Consider the following 16,134-nt stretch of genomic DNA (forward strand, 5'->3'; position numbering starts at 1 on the left):
ACTCACTGTATTGGCTTGTAAACCTTCGTGGCCCTTGTGGGTGCCTTGCGCGCTGGGCGCTCCGACTGCAAGAACACAGCTTGAGCGTCTCTTATAAGAGTGGTCGACGACACGCTGACGCGGACCGCCTCTCGCGTATGCCACTTAGCACTACGGACTGTGACGCCGATGACTTCGATCACCTTGTGGCTTCTGTGTCGCCGAGTTTTCCAGACCTCGACTGTTTCGAAGCCGAACAGCGAAAGGACGCTAAATTAACACCGCTCTTCACCGCTACGACCGCCTCTACTACAGCACACGATTTCTGTGTACGTGATTGACTCCTGTATAAGACCTTTTGCAGCACTGGCGCACGTTTTCTTCTAGTGGTGCTGGAGAGCCTTCGCATAGCGATTCTGAGTGATATGCACGATGACTCTACGGCTGGCCATTTAGGTTCGGCGAGGACGCTCTACCGGATTCAGGAACGCTTTTATTGGCCTGGAATGCGACAGTCTTGAAACGCATGTGGCCAGCTGCATACAGTGTCAGCGCCACAAACGTTAATATACTGCTCCAGCTGGTCTCCTGCAGCCGATCCCGCCTCCAAGCACGCCTTTCCAACAAGTGGGCATTGACTTCGTGGGCCCTTTTCCAAAATCAGCTAAGGGAAATCGGTGGATTACCTCGCACGCTACTGCGAGACGGCGGCCGTGCCCTCAGCAACTGCCACTGACGTTGCAACGTTCCTGCTGCAATATGTCAGCCTGCAACATGGTCCGCCTCGCGTGATCATCAGCGACCGTGGAGACAATTCACAGCAGATGTCGTGGAGGAGCTGCTTCGTTTGTGTGAATGCCACTTGCGTCACTCGACACCATACCATCCACAAACGAATGGCCTTACGGAGCGCACCAACCGAACAATTATAAACATGCTATCTATGTATGTTTCATCCGACCACATAGAACTGGGATGACGTACTGCCTTTTGCCACGTACGCGTTCAACACCACCAAGCACGAGACTACCGGCTATAGCCATTTCTTCCTGCTGTACGCACAGCCACCCCGATACACAATCGACACTATTTTCCCTCTCTGTAAACATGAAAATCCCACTGTCACCAAGACCCTCTGCCTTGCCGAAGAGGCGTCTCGTATTGCTCGTTTACGCACTTTGGCATCGCAGGACAGATCAAAAGCACCCTACGACATGCGCCACCGTCCGGTGACCTATCGCCCTGGTGATTTAGTGTGGCTGTGGACTCCTGTACGGAAACGCGGGTTACGCCAAAAGCTTTTGGCCACCTACGATGGACCGTTTGTTTTTCTTAACAGACTCACAGAGGTCACTTATACCGTAGCTCGCCTCACAGCGAGTGGTAGAAGAGCTGGCAAGACCCAAGTGGTCCATGTCACCCGCTTGAAATTGTTCACGTCAAGACAACTTGATTGACTCGCCCGGTGGGCTTCGTCTGCAACGAGAGGAATGTTGCACGCACGCGTGAGTGAGAAGAACGATGACCGGTGAATGTGCTTGCGGTCCCGGGTCGGAAAAAAAGAAGAGGACGACGCTGAGTTGATCAACCAGCTGGCCGCTCTTGCGCTCCACCTTCGCGACCTACAGTAAAAGGTTCCCTTCTTCTGTAAGGTTGATAAACGGTCTCCTTCGCGCGTAACAATATATGTATATATATACATATATATATATATATATATTGTTACGGTGAGATGCGTTTATTAATGGAACTGATGGATGCGAGAGGCCTAGGGACCAATGATGTGACAGTCCGAACTCACGTCGTCTTCCTTCACTTTCAAGCGTCCTCCCGTATCGTAGCAATATATATATATATATATATATATATATATATATATATATATATATATATATATACAGGCATATCATCAGCCAACAAGCAGACACGAATGACAGCATAGGGGAAATTATCCATAGTTCTTAACAGAATTACAGATATGCTAAATAAATGGCAATGACAGTTTATTTTACTACACTTTTCACTACACGCCGCAGGTGACATACGAACCCACGCCTTCGCATCCCGCGTGCGGTGTTCTTACCAATTTGGATAATTTCCCCTATGCTGTCCTTCGTGTTTTAGATGCGAAGCATCTTATGCTCGGGGCTATGTCACTCCCTCCCTTCCTCCACCATGCCGCGTCCACTTCCAGTTCCGCTTCCGGTTCCACTTCCGGTTCCGGAAGCCAGCTTCCGGCTTCCGGAGAACGCTTCCGGTGTTTTGCCCGAATGATCCCCAGGTGCTTCGCCCACTCATCATCATTCATTCTTCCTCTCATTCTCCTCCCGCAACGCCGCGATGACTGCCACGGACAGCGCCAGCGTCAACGCCAGTGTCAGCGCCGTGGACAGCGCCGCGGAGAAGAGGGCTCGAGCCGCTGCCACGAAACGGCAGCGGCGACAGGCCGATCTGAAAACTATTGGGAACTTGAGTCGACCCCATGGCTGCTTCGCATACTACTCAGGGTTCACATACAACGTCTGAAGACGTGAACCTCCTCGCCGAGACGTGGGAGGCCAAGATCTCCACCCCGGCCCTGGACGAACAACGACGTCTTGTCGCCAGAGCCCGGGATGCTATCGCGGCCAGAGGATTCCTGGAATGAGGGACCCTCCCACCTAGAGTGATCCACAGCTCAAACGTTCGGGAACACCGTCTCGAAAATTAAAGTTTATATCATCATCATCATCCCCTACGGGAAGATAGTGTAATTTTTTGCTTTTTGGTTTATGATATGACTAACAAAAATCGGACCCCTCGATTTCCTTTCTATTCCGGCAGCTTTGATGCCTTCAGGTAGCTTGTGTGGGTTTATTGACCAGTTGCCTTCACCCAAAAAGTTCACGAAGACGTGACGCTTGCGGCAGGAAGGATGTTCTACATCCGCAGCCAAGGACGGGAGTGGTGGTGCTCGCTAACACTCCCAATGTTAGTTCCAGTAGATAAACATAAGTACCCCAGAAAGTAGATGAAAAGACGGCGCCGCGGTCGCTCAACCGGTAAGAGCATCGCACGCGTAATGCGAATACGTGGGTTCGTATCCCGTCTGCGGCTAGTTGCTTTATAGCGCAGCTCCTAGGCACCTATTCCTGTGTTCCGCGTCGGCGTCGTCTCTCTGTGTAACCGAGCTAACGAGCACAGGGAAAGATGAAAGAGTGAACATGGAGCGCAGCGGGGGATGAAAGACGGTGATAGCGAAGATTGCTCGAGGAGGAAAGTGGAGAAGGAGGGTATGGCGAACGCGTGCGAAGAAAAGCTAGTGCCACACAAGATGGGCTCTGTGGTGACGACCGCTACGAGATGGCCTCACAGTAGCACGCCGTTGTCTGTTCACCGATGGCATGTGGCGAGCGCGTCCACCCATACCATACGTCGAAACAAAAGCGCTACATGAGCGAAAGTCTGTTTGCGGCGGCTGCTGTGCATCGCGCCCACGCGCTCCCTCTCGTGCTATCCCGATTATAGAGGCAGTCGCGCCGCACTTCGCTCCGTTTGCATTGTGCGGCATGAGACAGATTTTCTGCGTCAGCCAATGTATACCAAAAGGAAAACGCGTATAGAGCCGCGCTCAAATTTTGTATTAGGGAGTATCGTAATCGTCCGTGAATTTTGTAATCCACTTTCATTTTCATTTATTTATAATTTATTTATTGCAACTAAGGACTACATATAATGTCCCCTATGCTGTCCTTCGTGTGTTTGCTTGTTGGCTTCTGATAAGACTAATAAAAGTACCAGCGCAGCTTCACTGACTTAACGTCGCGAAGACTGATGAAACAGCGGAGCTGGTGACTTCAACTTGGTTTTTACTTAGCTTTAACTCGACTGGTTTCTTAGCTTTTAACTTGGCTTTCACTTACCTTTAACTTGCCTTAAGCTTTACAGTATCAGGTCGTGGTAGTTGAAGCCAGCAGTTCCCCTGATTCATCAATCTTTGCGACGTTAAGTCAGTGAGGCTGCGCTGCTTTATTTCGCAGGGTTAATGTGTAAGTGTCGTTAAGCAAGATTAAAGTATTTACAACGAGACATTGCTTTGCCTATACTTGTTTTAATTGTCATCACCAAATCCTTGCCCCACTTTCACTTCTTCATCTCCCTCATCTTCAATGCTTTCCATGTCCTCTTCTTCCTCTTCATCACATTCAGTGTCTCCTTCATCTCTGTATATTTCACGCATATCCCCCCTGTATCTTCTCCTACGGTTGCCGCGATGCCGCCTCCCTCACTCGAAACTCGGGGTCCTCATACCTTCGCCATCGCTTAGCCTCGGCTTCCCTTGCTTGGAACTCTGGGTCGGCACGTCGTCGGGCCCATGCTCTAGCAGGTTCCCGTCGTCTTTCCTGCCGCGCCGCTTCTTCTTCTGGAGACAGTTGCTTCTTAGTCGTCGCCATCATCGTCGCCGAACGTCGGAATGCTCTGCGCCGACAGTGCACCTGTCGCTCTGCGCGCACTCTCCCCCTCTCATCCTCGGCAATCTTCGACCAGCTGTGGCTGGCGCGTGCTTAGCAAAAATGATCATCGCTCGGCACGGTTCAACCTCGGCCTTAGACTGCTCCGCAGTTAAAATCGGGCACCTCGGTTTCCTTTCCTCTTGTTCATTACATAGCGAGGGTCTCGAATCTGGTAGCATGTGTGGGTTTATTGACCAGTTGCCTTCACCCAAAAAGTTCGCGAAGACATGACGCCTGCGGCAGAAAGGAAGTCCCTCGACCGGCCAGTCATGTGGCAATCATGCGTGTCTTCGCGGGCTTCTTTCATGCTCAAAAAACACTTCATGTAGCACGTATTGAGTGACAGAAAGCTGTATCGGGAGTTTTAGAGCGAAGCTGTTATGGCCTAGGTTCCAGGAGACGGCGTCCGTGTACACCGGAAGCAGGCGACAATTTTGTGGCGTCTCGTTTTGTTGCGTATCGTTCGCTTGGTAAATACCACAATTGGCATAGAAGGGTACGAATGTATGACTTGCATGACTGACAGGTCATGACATCGATACCATCACATGCTCGCCAATTACGTCTGGATTACTTATAATAAAATCACGTGTGGGGCATACCCGCGTAGGATATGCATGTATGAGCCAGGAACAGGAAAGGAAGGAAGGAAGGAGGGAGGGAGGGAGGGAGGGAAGGAAAAAAGAAAGAGAAAAATAGAGAAGGAAGTTAAGAAATAAATCAAGTGTAGCTCATACCCGCCTTGGTAATGAGGGTATGAGCCGCCAAGAGCAGAAGCAGGAGAGATCTCGTCGGCGTCGCGTCAACTCCTATGACAATGGGGCGGACATGGCGCAGAAAACGCACTACCACGCCATCGCGCCGGCGAAAACAAGACGCCGGTCACATGCCGAAGACGATCAATATAGTCAATAACGATAATATATAAATTCACTATAGCAACATTCACTAGAGAAGACCCACCATAGTCATATATATAAAGAAATGATAATTAATGGCAATGGAAATTGGTAATCAATGGTAAGAGCATCGCGCGCGTAATGCGAAGATGTTGATCGTTCCCCACCTGTGGCAAGTTCTTTTTCATTCACTTCAATTTCCATTAACATGCTATTTCTTTAATTCATTAAGTAAGTGCAAGTAAATTCCCCTATGTTGTTCTTCGTGTCCATGTTTGTTGGCTTCCATGATATGATTAATAAAATTGGGCCCCTCGGTTCTCTTTCTTCTCATTCATTACATAACGAGGATCTTGAATCCGGCAACATTGATGCCTTCAGATAGCACATGTGGGTTTATTGTCCAGTTGCCTTCATCCAAAAAAATCACGTACTCGTGACGCCTGCGGCAGAAAAGATGTTCCACATCCGCCGCCAAGGTTTGTGAGTGGTGGCGCTGGCTAACACTGCCAGCGTTAGTAGTAAAACAAATATTACGGAAGGTGGATGGGAAAACGGCGCCGCGGTAGCGCAATGGTAAGAGCAACGCACGCGTAATGCGAAGACGAGGGATCGTTCCCCACCTGCGGCAAGTTGCTTTTTCATCCACTTCAATCTACATTATTATGCCATTTCTTTATTTCAATTAGTAAGTACAATTATATTCCCCTATGTTGTCCTTCGTGTCCATATTTGTTGGCTTTCCATGATATGATTAATAAAATCGCGCCCCTCCAAGGCTGCACCACCTGGTCTGCCCAGTCTTCGCGAGGAGTCCATCCTGAAAACCAGCCATGTTCAGGGCCGGCGGGTTCCTGGAAGACCTTGGTGACCCGGACGTTGCCGGCTCCGCCGATCCTCCTTCGGTGCATTAGCAGTCTACAAGGTTCGTCCGCCGGTAGGGATGCCATGCCGTCGCTGCCAGCCACCGTGGGCCGGTGCCGTCAACGCCTTTGCAGAGGGAGGTGCAGTGTGGGAACACCGACATGATTAGCGGCAGCAGAGCTAACTGTGGATGAAGAAGACGACGGACGTGCGAGCTGCGGCTGGGCCTGCTGGCATGGACTGCGGGATCGAGCCGCTTCCATATATATATATATATATATATATATATATATATATATATATATATATATATATATATATATATATATATGGGCATACCCTCCGTTGTAATTTAGTGATTGTAGTGTTAGGCTTCTAAGAACGAGGTCACGGCATCAAATCCCGGCCACGCCAGCCACATTTCGATAGCGGCGGAATGCGGCAACACACGTGTACTTGGATTTAGGTGCACGGAAAAGAAAACCAGGTGGTTCAAGTTATTCCGGAGTCCCCACTACGGCATGCCTCAAAAGCATATTGTGGTTTTGACACGTAAAATGCCATAATTAAATTATTTTTTTTAATTTGGCTATTCGATGTCTTAATTTTCTGAGACTCTTCTACTCTCCTCATGCTTCCAAAAAGACATGTAGGACAGGATAAATAGTCTAGTCAACATACTCTAACCACAGACTTTAAATCCAACGGATTGTATTTAAATGGGCACATTGATTGCCTAACTAAATAAGTTCTACTTGCCTTGAGGTTCTGATTGGAAAACTACAGTTGCAGATGGTGTAAGGCTTCCTCTTACGCGGAAAAGTGTGCAACATATGCTCCGCCTAAATCTTCACAGATGTGCATAACTAAAAGAAAGTGCATAGTAAGCAGACTTAAGGTGCATGTATCATCCCTTTTGCCACGGAAAAATGCCTTTCCTCCGATTAATTTAATCGCCACAAGATTCTCCCAATGAACTTCAAATGAAGTCAACTGAATTGAAGCGGATTCAGCGGTTAAGTAAAATTCTACATGCTACCTATGTTTGTATATGAAAAAAACGACGTTGAACATTTATGTAAAATGTTTCTCTTAGCCAGAAAAGCATGAAGCATGCGCCTTCGCCTTCGCCTTAGTAATCATCGTTCAACATACGAACGTTCAAGGCGGTTACTTACGCTCCACATATCGTAGTCCATTTTTCCACGTGACAGGCTTCTCCTGAGCACAGGCTTCTTTGACTGACTTGGAAGGTGGCTTGGGTTGGGCTGCCGCAAAGTCTCGCGATAAACATAACGCAATAGCAAGTGATACGAACGAACGGACCATCGATGACTTGAGTGGTGACATTCGGGGTGCTTTCTCCAATGAAGCGCGTCGAATGCCGCACAGTGAAGCGCCAAACACAAAATGATTCGATGGGAGACAGGCGTTTGAGAAGACCAGTTTTTTTTTCCGACGCTGGGGGTTGGCGCCAAATAGCATGAAGAGTGTCGCGCCAGGAAGCGGCGTTCAAACAGTGAGTAGGCCTATTCTTATGAGCCATGAGGGAATGGCGTGAACGAACCCCACTGACATTCAAGGTAAAGGTTGCGTGCCTGAATCCTTTGGCGGCTGCGCAATCTTTACTTGTGGGCGCGTAGACGTTTTATCGCGTGCCAGTGGAGCGGTGCTAGCGTTGCAGCTGAAGATTCTTCCGAGAATGCTACGCCGCACCTACCACGCCTTCTGCACGTGTATCGCACCGAACAACAGCCGACCGTGGCCCACGTAAGATACTTTTTAACGCTTCAATTAGCATCTTTACTGAGAGAGAAAAAGGGCGAGGCAGAGGTTCGCGAAAACAACGCCAAGTGACCTTTGGCGCAACGCGAATGAACGAATGCCAACACAGAATTGACCCAGAACTGAATGTTTTATTCGAAGGGAACAGTAAACTAGCATTGCTTATTTTCACGAGGTAAAGTCACAAGAGAAGAAACACGTGGACACGACCGTCAATGTTAGAACATGCGCGCTTAAGACTGAACAACTCTTGTCGCGTGAGTGCCAGGCTCTTAACAAATACACAATTCCTTTGCCGACGTCTTGATTAAGGCTAGGCCAATGCATACATCTCTTTCTTTAAGGTGGAATCTCGCGAGTAGTCTGATCCTTCGGTCTAGACCGTACCTGGGTGTCATCAAACACGGGTGCATAACTACATTCGCCGAATACGTGCGACGCAAGGTGATATGCAGCGAAATTGTACAAGGAATGTTTGCGTTCCTTCACTTGGACATTGACGCACGTGTTGCTCTGTCCTTTCCACCCGTAAGTTGTAACTCATAAGCGATAACAGTGTTTCATAGCACGTATGTGGGCATGTTCCCAATGTATTTAATAGCCATTATTTGTGCCCCACGCGGATTCCTTGCGCAATATTTATATCGAGCTCAATGCATTGCTGGAGATGAGATCGCCATCGCACGTTGAGATAGTAGTCGTTGTTACAGGCGCTGCGCCATAGAATTACAGGACAAACCGGCATACCGCTATCGACACGTATGTTTCCTTATGATCAGTTCAAGCTAGTGCGTCGTATTTTGTCGGGTTTCTACTCCACAGCAGGCACCTCGTGAGAACTCAAACCGTACTCACCGATGTGCAAACAAAAGTGCGGAGAAAAGTATTTCTAGACGTGCACCATGCATATTGACAGCTCACAGAATGTGGGGTTTACATGGTGCGCAGCTGGTTCCTTAATTCACAAACGTTTTCATTTCATGTGGGCAAACAAAGCCTTCAATTAATGCTCCGAAACACTGCAAATAGGACAACGATCTTTCTTCTTCTTTTTTTTTTTGGCGATACATTATTCGGATCAGTGGCCTTCATCTGTTTAGTATCTGCTAATTATATTAAATTAGTAGACGTTGAGATAGTAGTCGGTATATTATTCTGAGATACTACTTCAGGGCACTTTAGATTAAACATGATTGGTACACAAAGCATGCCCACGTGAAAAAAAATATTCGGGATACCACAACATTTCCATTTTCATTCTAAAAAGCCTGCCACAATATCCGTTCATGTTCCTCACATTGCCATCTCGCCATGCTTAACGAAGACTTTTTCAGAAAATAAACGAAACACTGAACCCTTTCACCTCATGTTTGAGGCCGATATTGCTAAATTGGTGCAAATGTCGTGTTCCGTGCTAGACGAACACGCCCCGAGCACAGTAGCACAATTGCAACTTGTTCTCTAAAATATATGTCTAAGAATGAATTGGTAAAATGTAGATCATCGGATTATTTGTGCTTATAGTCTATCAATCAATTTTTCATGCTTGCCACTTTCAAAATTTTCCCCCGCTTGGCGCGTTCCCCTACATAATCAGTTCGTAAATTTAGTTACTGATGACAATCTTCGCTGAAAAGCTTGAAATATTGCAATCCAGAAGACACAACTTGCATGTTCTCAAGTTCATACAAGTGCAATGCACTTGATACACCTAAACTACAAAGTGTTGTAAACAAAGCCACATGTAACCGTACTTAAATAATATGCTCATTTTGAGAGACGCCAGGTAAGGAAATACTGCATTGACACTGAGCATGCATAACACAAAAATCATCATTTTCCATGTTATTGAAGCATCCAAGCTTCTCCATGCTCTTAAGCAACATTTCACGGCCGCTTGCGTATCCCTACGGTCATGTCTTCGGCAGTCACGGCACCGAAACCAATTTTCATCTTCAGGGGAACCTACAAAGAAGCAAAAAGAAAACACGGCGCCACGGCAAAGTTGTTGTTACTATGGGCACAGTTTAACAAAAGTCGGCCACTCAGCCTAGTTTATATGTCGCGTAATGGCAAGAATTGTTTAAAGTATACGACAGAGTACCCTGTTAAAAATTATCCTAATTTGTAAAAAAAAAGTAAGGTCGGAGTGGCCTGCCGAAATGAACCCTACTGTATATTACATTTGCCTGAAATAAAGTCAGTTGTACGTCCAGCGCCCTACCTTCAACTTAGCAATTGTCTCCTCTGGGGTTCACTTTCCAGTTTCCTTCTTTTCTCTGGAACTCCTCTGCTCAGACGTGAGACTGTGTGTGTGTGTGTGTGTGTGTGTGTGTGTGTGTGTGTGTGTGTGTGTGTGTGTGTGTGTGTGTGTGTGTGTGTGTGTGTGTGTGTGTGTGTGTGTGTGTGTGTGTGTGTGTGTGTGTGTGTGTGTGTGTGTGTGTGTGTGTGTGTGTGTGTGTGTGTGTGTGTGTGTGTGTGTGTGTGTGTGTGTGTGTGTGTGTGTGTGTGTGTGTGTGTGCGTGTGTGTGCGTGTGTGTGCGTGTGTGTGTGTGTGTGTGTGTGTGCGTGCGTGCGTGCGTGCGTGTGCGTGTGCGTGTGTGGGTGCGTGTGCGTTTGTTTGTTGGTGCGTGCGTACGTGTGAGTGTGTGGATGGTCCTCGCAGTAAATTATACGGTTGAGAACCGCATTCTCCCCATAACTCAGCCAGGTAGACGTTGTTGTTCATGGACTTCAAATAGGAGTTGGATCGCCATCCAACTATTTTATTTGGTTCAAATAGGGAACATGTGAAATTGTGGAGTGTAATTATAGCCTTTATGGAAAATTAGGTACGTAAGCATTCCAGAGCGTTGTGGAAGAGTATATTACCAACTACGTAGGAAGCGTTCCCAATAACACCAAAGAACTCAACGTGTCACAAAGTTGACATTTCGAGAAAAAAAATGGGCCTTTTGGTTATTAATGTGCAGCCATAGTTTCAGGAGCATCCGTTAATCGCCGGCTTTGTAAAAAATTCAATAAACAAGTGCTAGGAGAACTGTACGTGACAACGAGTTAACATACGGTGCAAAGGCGAGATGTGTTAATGGTAATGGGGAAGAAACTTTAACGTTTTTGGCTTAATTATGAGCTTTACATATAATTCATATGCCACGGCACCATTTGTGGATTTAGCGGACAGCGATTAATCTGCCGCGGTCAATATCGTAGGGGGAAAGCGTGAGATTGTGCAAGAATTTATTACTTCTGACTTTCTACTCACACGATCAGTGTTCAGATGATTTCTGTGCAATATCGCCTCGTCAACTGTCATAATTACACGGGCCACACTCAATTGGTCACACAATATTCAGAGCGAGAAAACTTGGATGTTGCATGCATGGCGTCGCAATTCCTGGTGGCCAGCTAAGCGACCGGTTCTGCTGGTCAATGTACGCGAAATTAAGAATGTGTGCTCGTGGATAGTTTTGAGTTATCAGCTTGATTCAGTAGTCGCTTCCCACTGCTTTTGCGGCTTGGGTTTCATAGTATTCTATTGTTTGTAATTATGACGGTAATATGTGCAATCAACCATTTGTGCGGAAAACTTCAACTAGAAACACAAAGCACTAAAAACGCTCAATACAATCGAAGCGCATGAACATTTCCGAAGTTCCGCAAACGAGCAAAGGAATAGAGAAAGCAGAGTGAAAGGATTCTAACACACAGTTCCTTAAACAACTGAAATAAACAAAAGGGTCCAAGAAAACGCATAGCAATTGATTGGTAGCCTTGCAGCTGAGACGGCGTAGTTCATGGCAACGTAACACAGCCCATAACTACATATAACAAACTCAAGCGTGCACAGCACTTATGCGACCTGTTGTATTTATACCATAATGATAGTAGTTTCATACACGAAGGTTTATTAGGAACCAAGACTTTTTATGTATTCCAAAATGTTTAAGAAGACTGTCTCCTGTAGCATCACTTATACTCTAGGTCAAAAACACTTAAAGTGACAAGTGATCTCTTTTGCAGCACCACTTTGACTATAGTCCAAGTATTTTTTTTCCATGGGGAATAGCCCACAGTCTAACAACATTCAATCAGCCATTATTCTTCTCCACACAGTACCGTGACGAGGGCACTGGTGTAGGAGGTGTTGAAGAAATTCGTCAGCGTGGCCGCAAGGGCATTGTGTACTAGTAATATGCATTGACTTCTGTACAAGAAAGTCCTCTGATGCCCTCTTATATGCACATATTTCACTCGAAGTACAAAAAGAGGACAAAAGCTGCTATGAGTTTTGTAGCAGGGTGGCCAGCTAATCAGAAATTTACACAAATTTGTAACCTTGTTTTTATCAGTTGTGTCGTCTGCCGTCCACTACGGGCCACAGGCGCAAGCTGGCTGATAGAGGCTAAGGCTCGTTCACAATAATTAGCTCGACTTCATCCTGCACCCCTGAGAGCATCAAAAGATGAAACGCAAGGTTCTAGCAGTGTCTACTTTCTCACCTGAGTTTTTTCTGTCCGAACAAACTGCACCTTGTGAATAGAGTGCAGCAACGCGACCTTGACAGCATGCAGTCCTAGCCGCATCCCGATGCAGTTTCTTGGCCCAGCCCCAAATGGAAGGTAAGTGTAAGGCTTGATTGAGCCTGCGTTCTCGTCACTAAACCTGTCCAAAGGAAATCAGTCTAGGGATGAAAGTCAAATAAATGGTGAAGTGCGGCATTGAATACAAAGAAAACACGCCAGTTCGAGAAAACAAGTGCATACAACAGCCCAGGCCTTGTCTGACGTATTGCTACTGCAGTTTTTTATACTGAATGTGGCAAAAGGGGAGGTACACATAGCGAAGAGCAGACAATCCCGAAATCGTAGCTAAGAAGAAACTAATAAAACAACAGTATGCCAAGTAATTAGTTAGGCAGAAATAAATAAAAATAAACAGAACCTTTCACAGTTACTTGCATAAAAAAAGTAGCAACGTGGAGAGTTGGCCCAGTTGGTTTCTGTCCAGTTATTAATTTCCTTTGAACTATCTACAAGCTACGATCCAACATAATCGTAAAAACCCATCGCGTCCCATTCTTATTAAATAAACTGCATGAAAACGGTATCGAGATAAGTGGCATTACTAGGAAAACGATACTAGACTTCCAAATTCAAACTGAGTAATTATTTTCATAACGCTCCTTCGGCAATGGGAAATCTCTACTTACTTGCTTTAATTAAGTGGTTTTGCGTTTTAATAACATACAAGAATACTAGTGCTTGTATGCAATTACACATCTGTACCTCATCAAGAAGTATTTTTTAAGTATTTTTTACTTTTTTTACCATGTGCAACATTTTCGCATATAGGATGTAACCTGCAAGACATTTATTTATAGACACCTTTATTTTCTGTCTGTGTTTTCGTATGTCAATGGGATGTAATATGATACATTTTTAACCTTCAGCACATGAAAATAATTATTTATGTCTCTTACATACATGCCATTTATACTGATTAACACACTGCTTTGTAACACTGATTGTACATTTCACCTTACACATTTTCACCTATATTCTGTCATTGATTGTATACTGCACACACTGAAGTGTACAAACTTTATTTTATTATGTCCCCGTTGTCATGAATACGGCAAGAAACTTCGCAAGCCTCAAGGAAGCAGCTTTTAGTTCTTGTCCCAGCGTTCATTTTTGTAAATGAATGAATGCGAAGTGAAGATTGATTGTAATGTGTAAGTGCAGTGATGCGGGCTGTGTGTGATTGCTGTTTGCGATTTATTTTCTTGACACTGTGGAATAAATGAATCGTTTTTCACTGCCCTTTCCAATCCAGTACGTTGTGCTATTATGATACAGCACCTCAGGTGACGCGAAAGTTGTTACCTCTCGGGCTTGAAAGCATCTGGTTCCGGGAAGTACTCCGGGTCCCGGTGTAGAGCGTAGACAGGCACGACGACTGTGCAGCCCTTGGGAAGCTTGATTCCCGTTTCGCCAAGCACGTAGTCTTCGAGTGCCGACCGCTCAAGCCTTGTTATGGTCGCGCAAGAGAAGGCAACAGAGGGCGTTTAGAACAAATTACAGTTTTACTATAGCCTACAGTCTGTTTAAAACACGCAATACAGCCACGGCCCCGCTATACGCATGTCCTCGATTATACTCTTAGTAGAGCGTTCATCATGGCAAACAGATGGCCAACGCCAAATTCTGTCGCACCGACAGGTTCATTGAAATTAAAGCATTTCGCGCCGCCGATTCGGCCCTTTCTTTAGGCTTGGCAATGTCGGAACAGACGGTTGATCTCAGTAATGACAAAAGGCCGCTAGTACACGATACTAAGGGAAAGCTGTGTTTATCATTTAGCTCTACTGAAAAAAAAAATGCCCCATAACTCCCACATCCACTAATCCTACATTATGCATATGGGATCCCATATAAAAACCCGTTTTTTCTGTATGTCATATGGGATTATTGGAAATGGGAGTTATAGAGCATAGATTTTGCTGTATGCAACGAAGAGCTAGTTACAAGGCCGAATTCGGATCAATGCGGGTGGCCTGGGTGCTGCAAGATGCAAGATGAAAACACTGCTTTGCTGAAGTAAATTGAATGACAGCTGAAACTCGAACTTCAAGAAAGCTGTAGTCCCGTGTTTTTAGATTCAGATCAATAGCGCTATGGTTTCAGTGGGCGCCAATCGTAATCTTTTTTTCCGGTCCGCTTCTTAATAATTTTTTTATTTCATTTTTCAACAAGACAACGCTGATTACGCTGGTTGCTCGAGCATAAATACCGCATTAGTTAAGGAATGATTTAGGGTTCTAAGCGACTGAAATTTAGAGGTCAGTAAACAACGTTGACACTAGGGAATACACGACACGGCGGTGAAAGCTCAACTATATTTTCAATGTTGAGCTGGTGGAACGCAAAGTTCACCCAAAGTGATTATGAATGACAGATTTTGTAACTCAATTACTCATTGGGGCCTTGACGTTAGCTGGATGAACGAGCGCTAGGTATGCAAGAGCATCAGCTTTTTCGTTGTCAGCAATACCAATGTGGCAGGGAATCCACTGAAACTTTACTGTGAAGCCTTTGTTGCCGAATTCTTTCAAGGGGGTTTGTGATTTGCGCTGGAACTGGATGGACGGTAGATGGCGATAGAGTTGTTTCAACGCAGCCTTTAAATCGGCAAGAAGAATCACATTCTGTGGAGGCAAAGTAGTTAGTTTACATAGAGCAGCAGCTATTGCGACGCCTTCCACAAAGGTCAACGAGGCTATACTGCCCAGACGGCCAGACACCGTAAATCTCAGAGAGATAATATGGAACGCACATGCGCAGCTGTATTCCTCTACTTTGACAGACCCATCTGTGTATACTAGTAGGTGATTCGGCTAAGTCGTGTTCAAATGTTCCAGAACTATTGACTTGGCTTCAGCAGGTGGATTGCTGCTCTTTGACTGCAATTGTAGTACACTTAAGTTGCATGTAATATCTTTGAATGCCTAGAGGGGAAGGCAGTATACCTTCCGCCTCTGTCTCGAGCAGCGCAATTTTAAGCCTCGAAGTGTGTTCAGTACTGAATAAAAATGTGAGCGTCCTGCGTAACCAAGCGATTTCGTCGAAAGGAAGCATCATGTCTACATCGAATAAGAACATGATCTGCTCGTACACCGGCATGGTCAGTTAGGACGGGGCGTATTGATTCTCCGAACTGTACTGCATGCTATGAGACGGCATGCATTGAACATTTTCTACGGTCTGCCCGAAATACCGGAATGAAAAGGACGCTCTACTCGAGAACCTGCAACATAAGGACCATCCGAATGCGATTCTGCAACATCGTGTTCTCTCGGAAGTTCGCCGACTGACTTTCGCTGCGTAAGGGGACGGCAGTGATCTTTAGTTCTGGACACAAGTTCGCCCTTTAATAAAGTTACTGTGCCCGTTCTTTTCAAGCATTATTTCCTGTAAAAATTACGGCACTATGCGCATACTGAGAGAAAACGGTGAAATTCTGTTTATCGAGTCACGCGCATGCGCACTTTCTCGAAAGAGAGAAAGAAAAAGACGAGCAAAGAAGGTGAGGCTGCAGTGCATGTGGCGAAA

At 45.9% G+C, this 16,134-nt stretch overlaps 2 protein-coding genes across 2 annotated transcripts in view; both read right to left on the bottom strand.

Moving 5' to 3' along the window:
- LOC119461574 (uncharacterized) overlaps positions 1 to 7,668 on the bottom strand; it is a 64,368-nt gene extending 56,700 nt beyond the window's left edge. The window contains exon 1 of the mRNA XM_037722929.2: positions 7,414 to 7,668. Within this exon, the coding sequence (XP_037578857.2) occupies positions 7,414 to 7,585 (172 nt within the window). The 5' untranslated portion in view covers positions 7,586 to 7,668. The remainder of the gene's footprint in view (positions 1 to 7,413) is intronic.
- A 1,566-nt stretch (positions 7,669 to 9,234) lies between these two features.
- The window catches only part of LOC119462278 (cytochrome P450 3A14-like), a 66,539-nt gene continuing 59,639 nt past the window's right edge, over positions 9,235 to 16,134 (bottom strand). The window contains exons 12-14 of the mRNA XM_049673230.1: positions 13,909 to 14,052; positions 12,523 to 12,685; positions 9,235 to 9,985 (exon numbers count right to left, since the gene is read on the bottom strand). Coding sequence (XP_049529187.1) covers positions 9,908 to 9,985; positions 12,523 to 12,685; positions 13,909 to 14,052 — 385 coding nt within the window. The 3' untranslated portion in view covers positions 9,235 to 9,907. The remainder of the gene's footprint in view (positions 9,986 to 12,522; positions 12,686 to 13,908; positions 14,053 to 16,134) is intronic.

Source organism: Dermacentor silvarum, chromosome 8, assembly GCF_013339745.2.
Source record: "Dermacentor silvarum isolate Dsil-2018 chromosome 8, BIME_Dsil_1.4, whole genome shotgun sequence".
NCBI lineage: Eukaryota > Metazoa > Arthropoda > Arachnida > Ixodida > Ixodidae > Dermacentor > Dermacentor silvarum.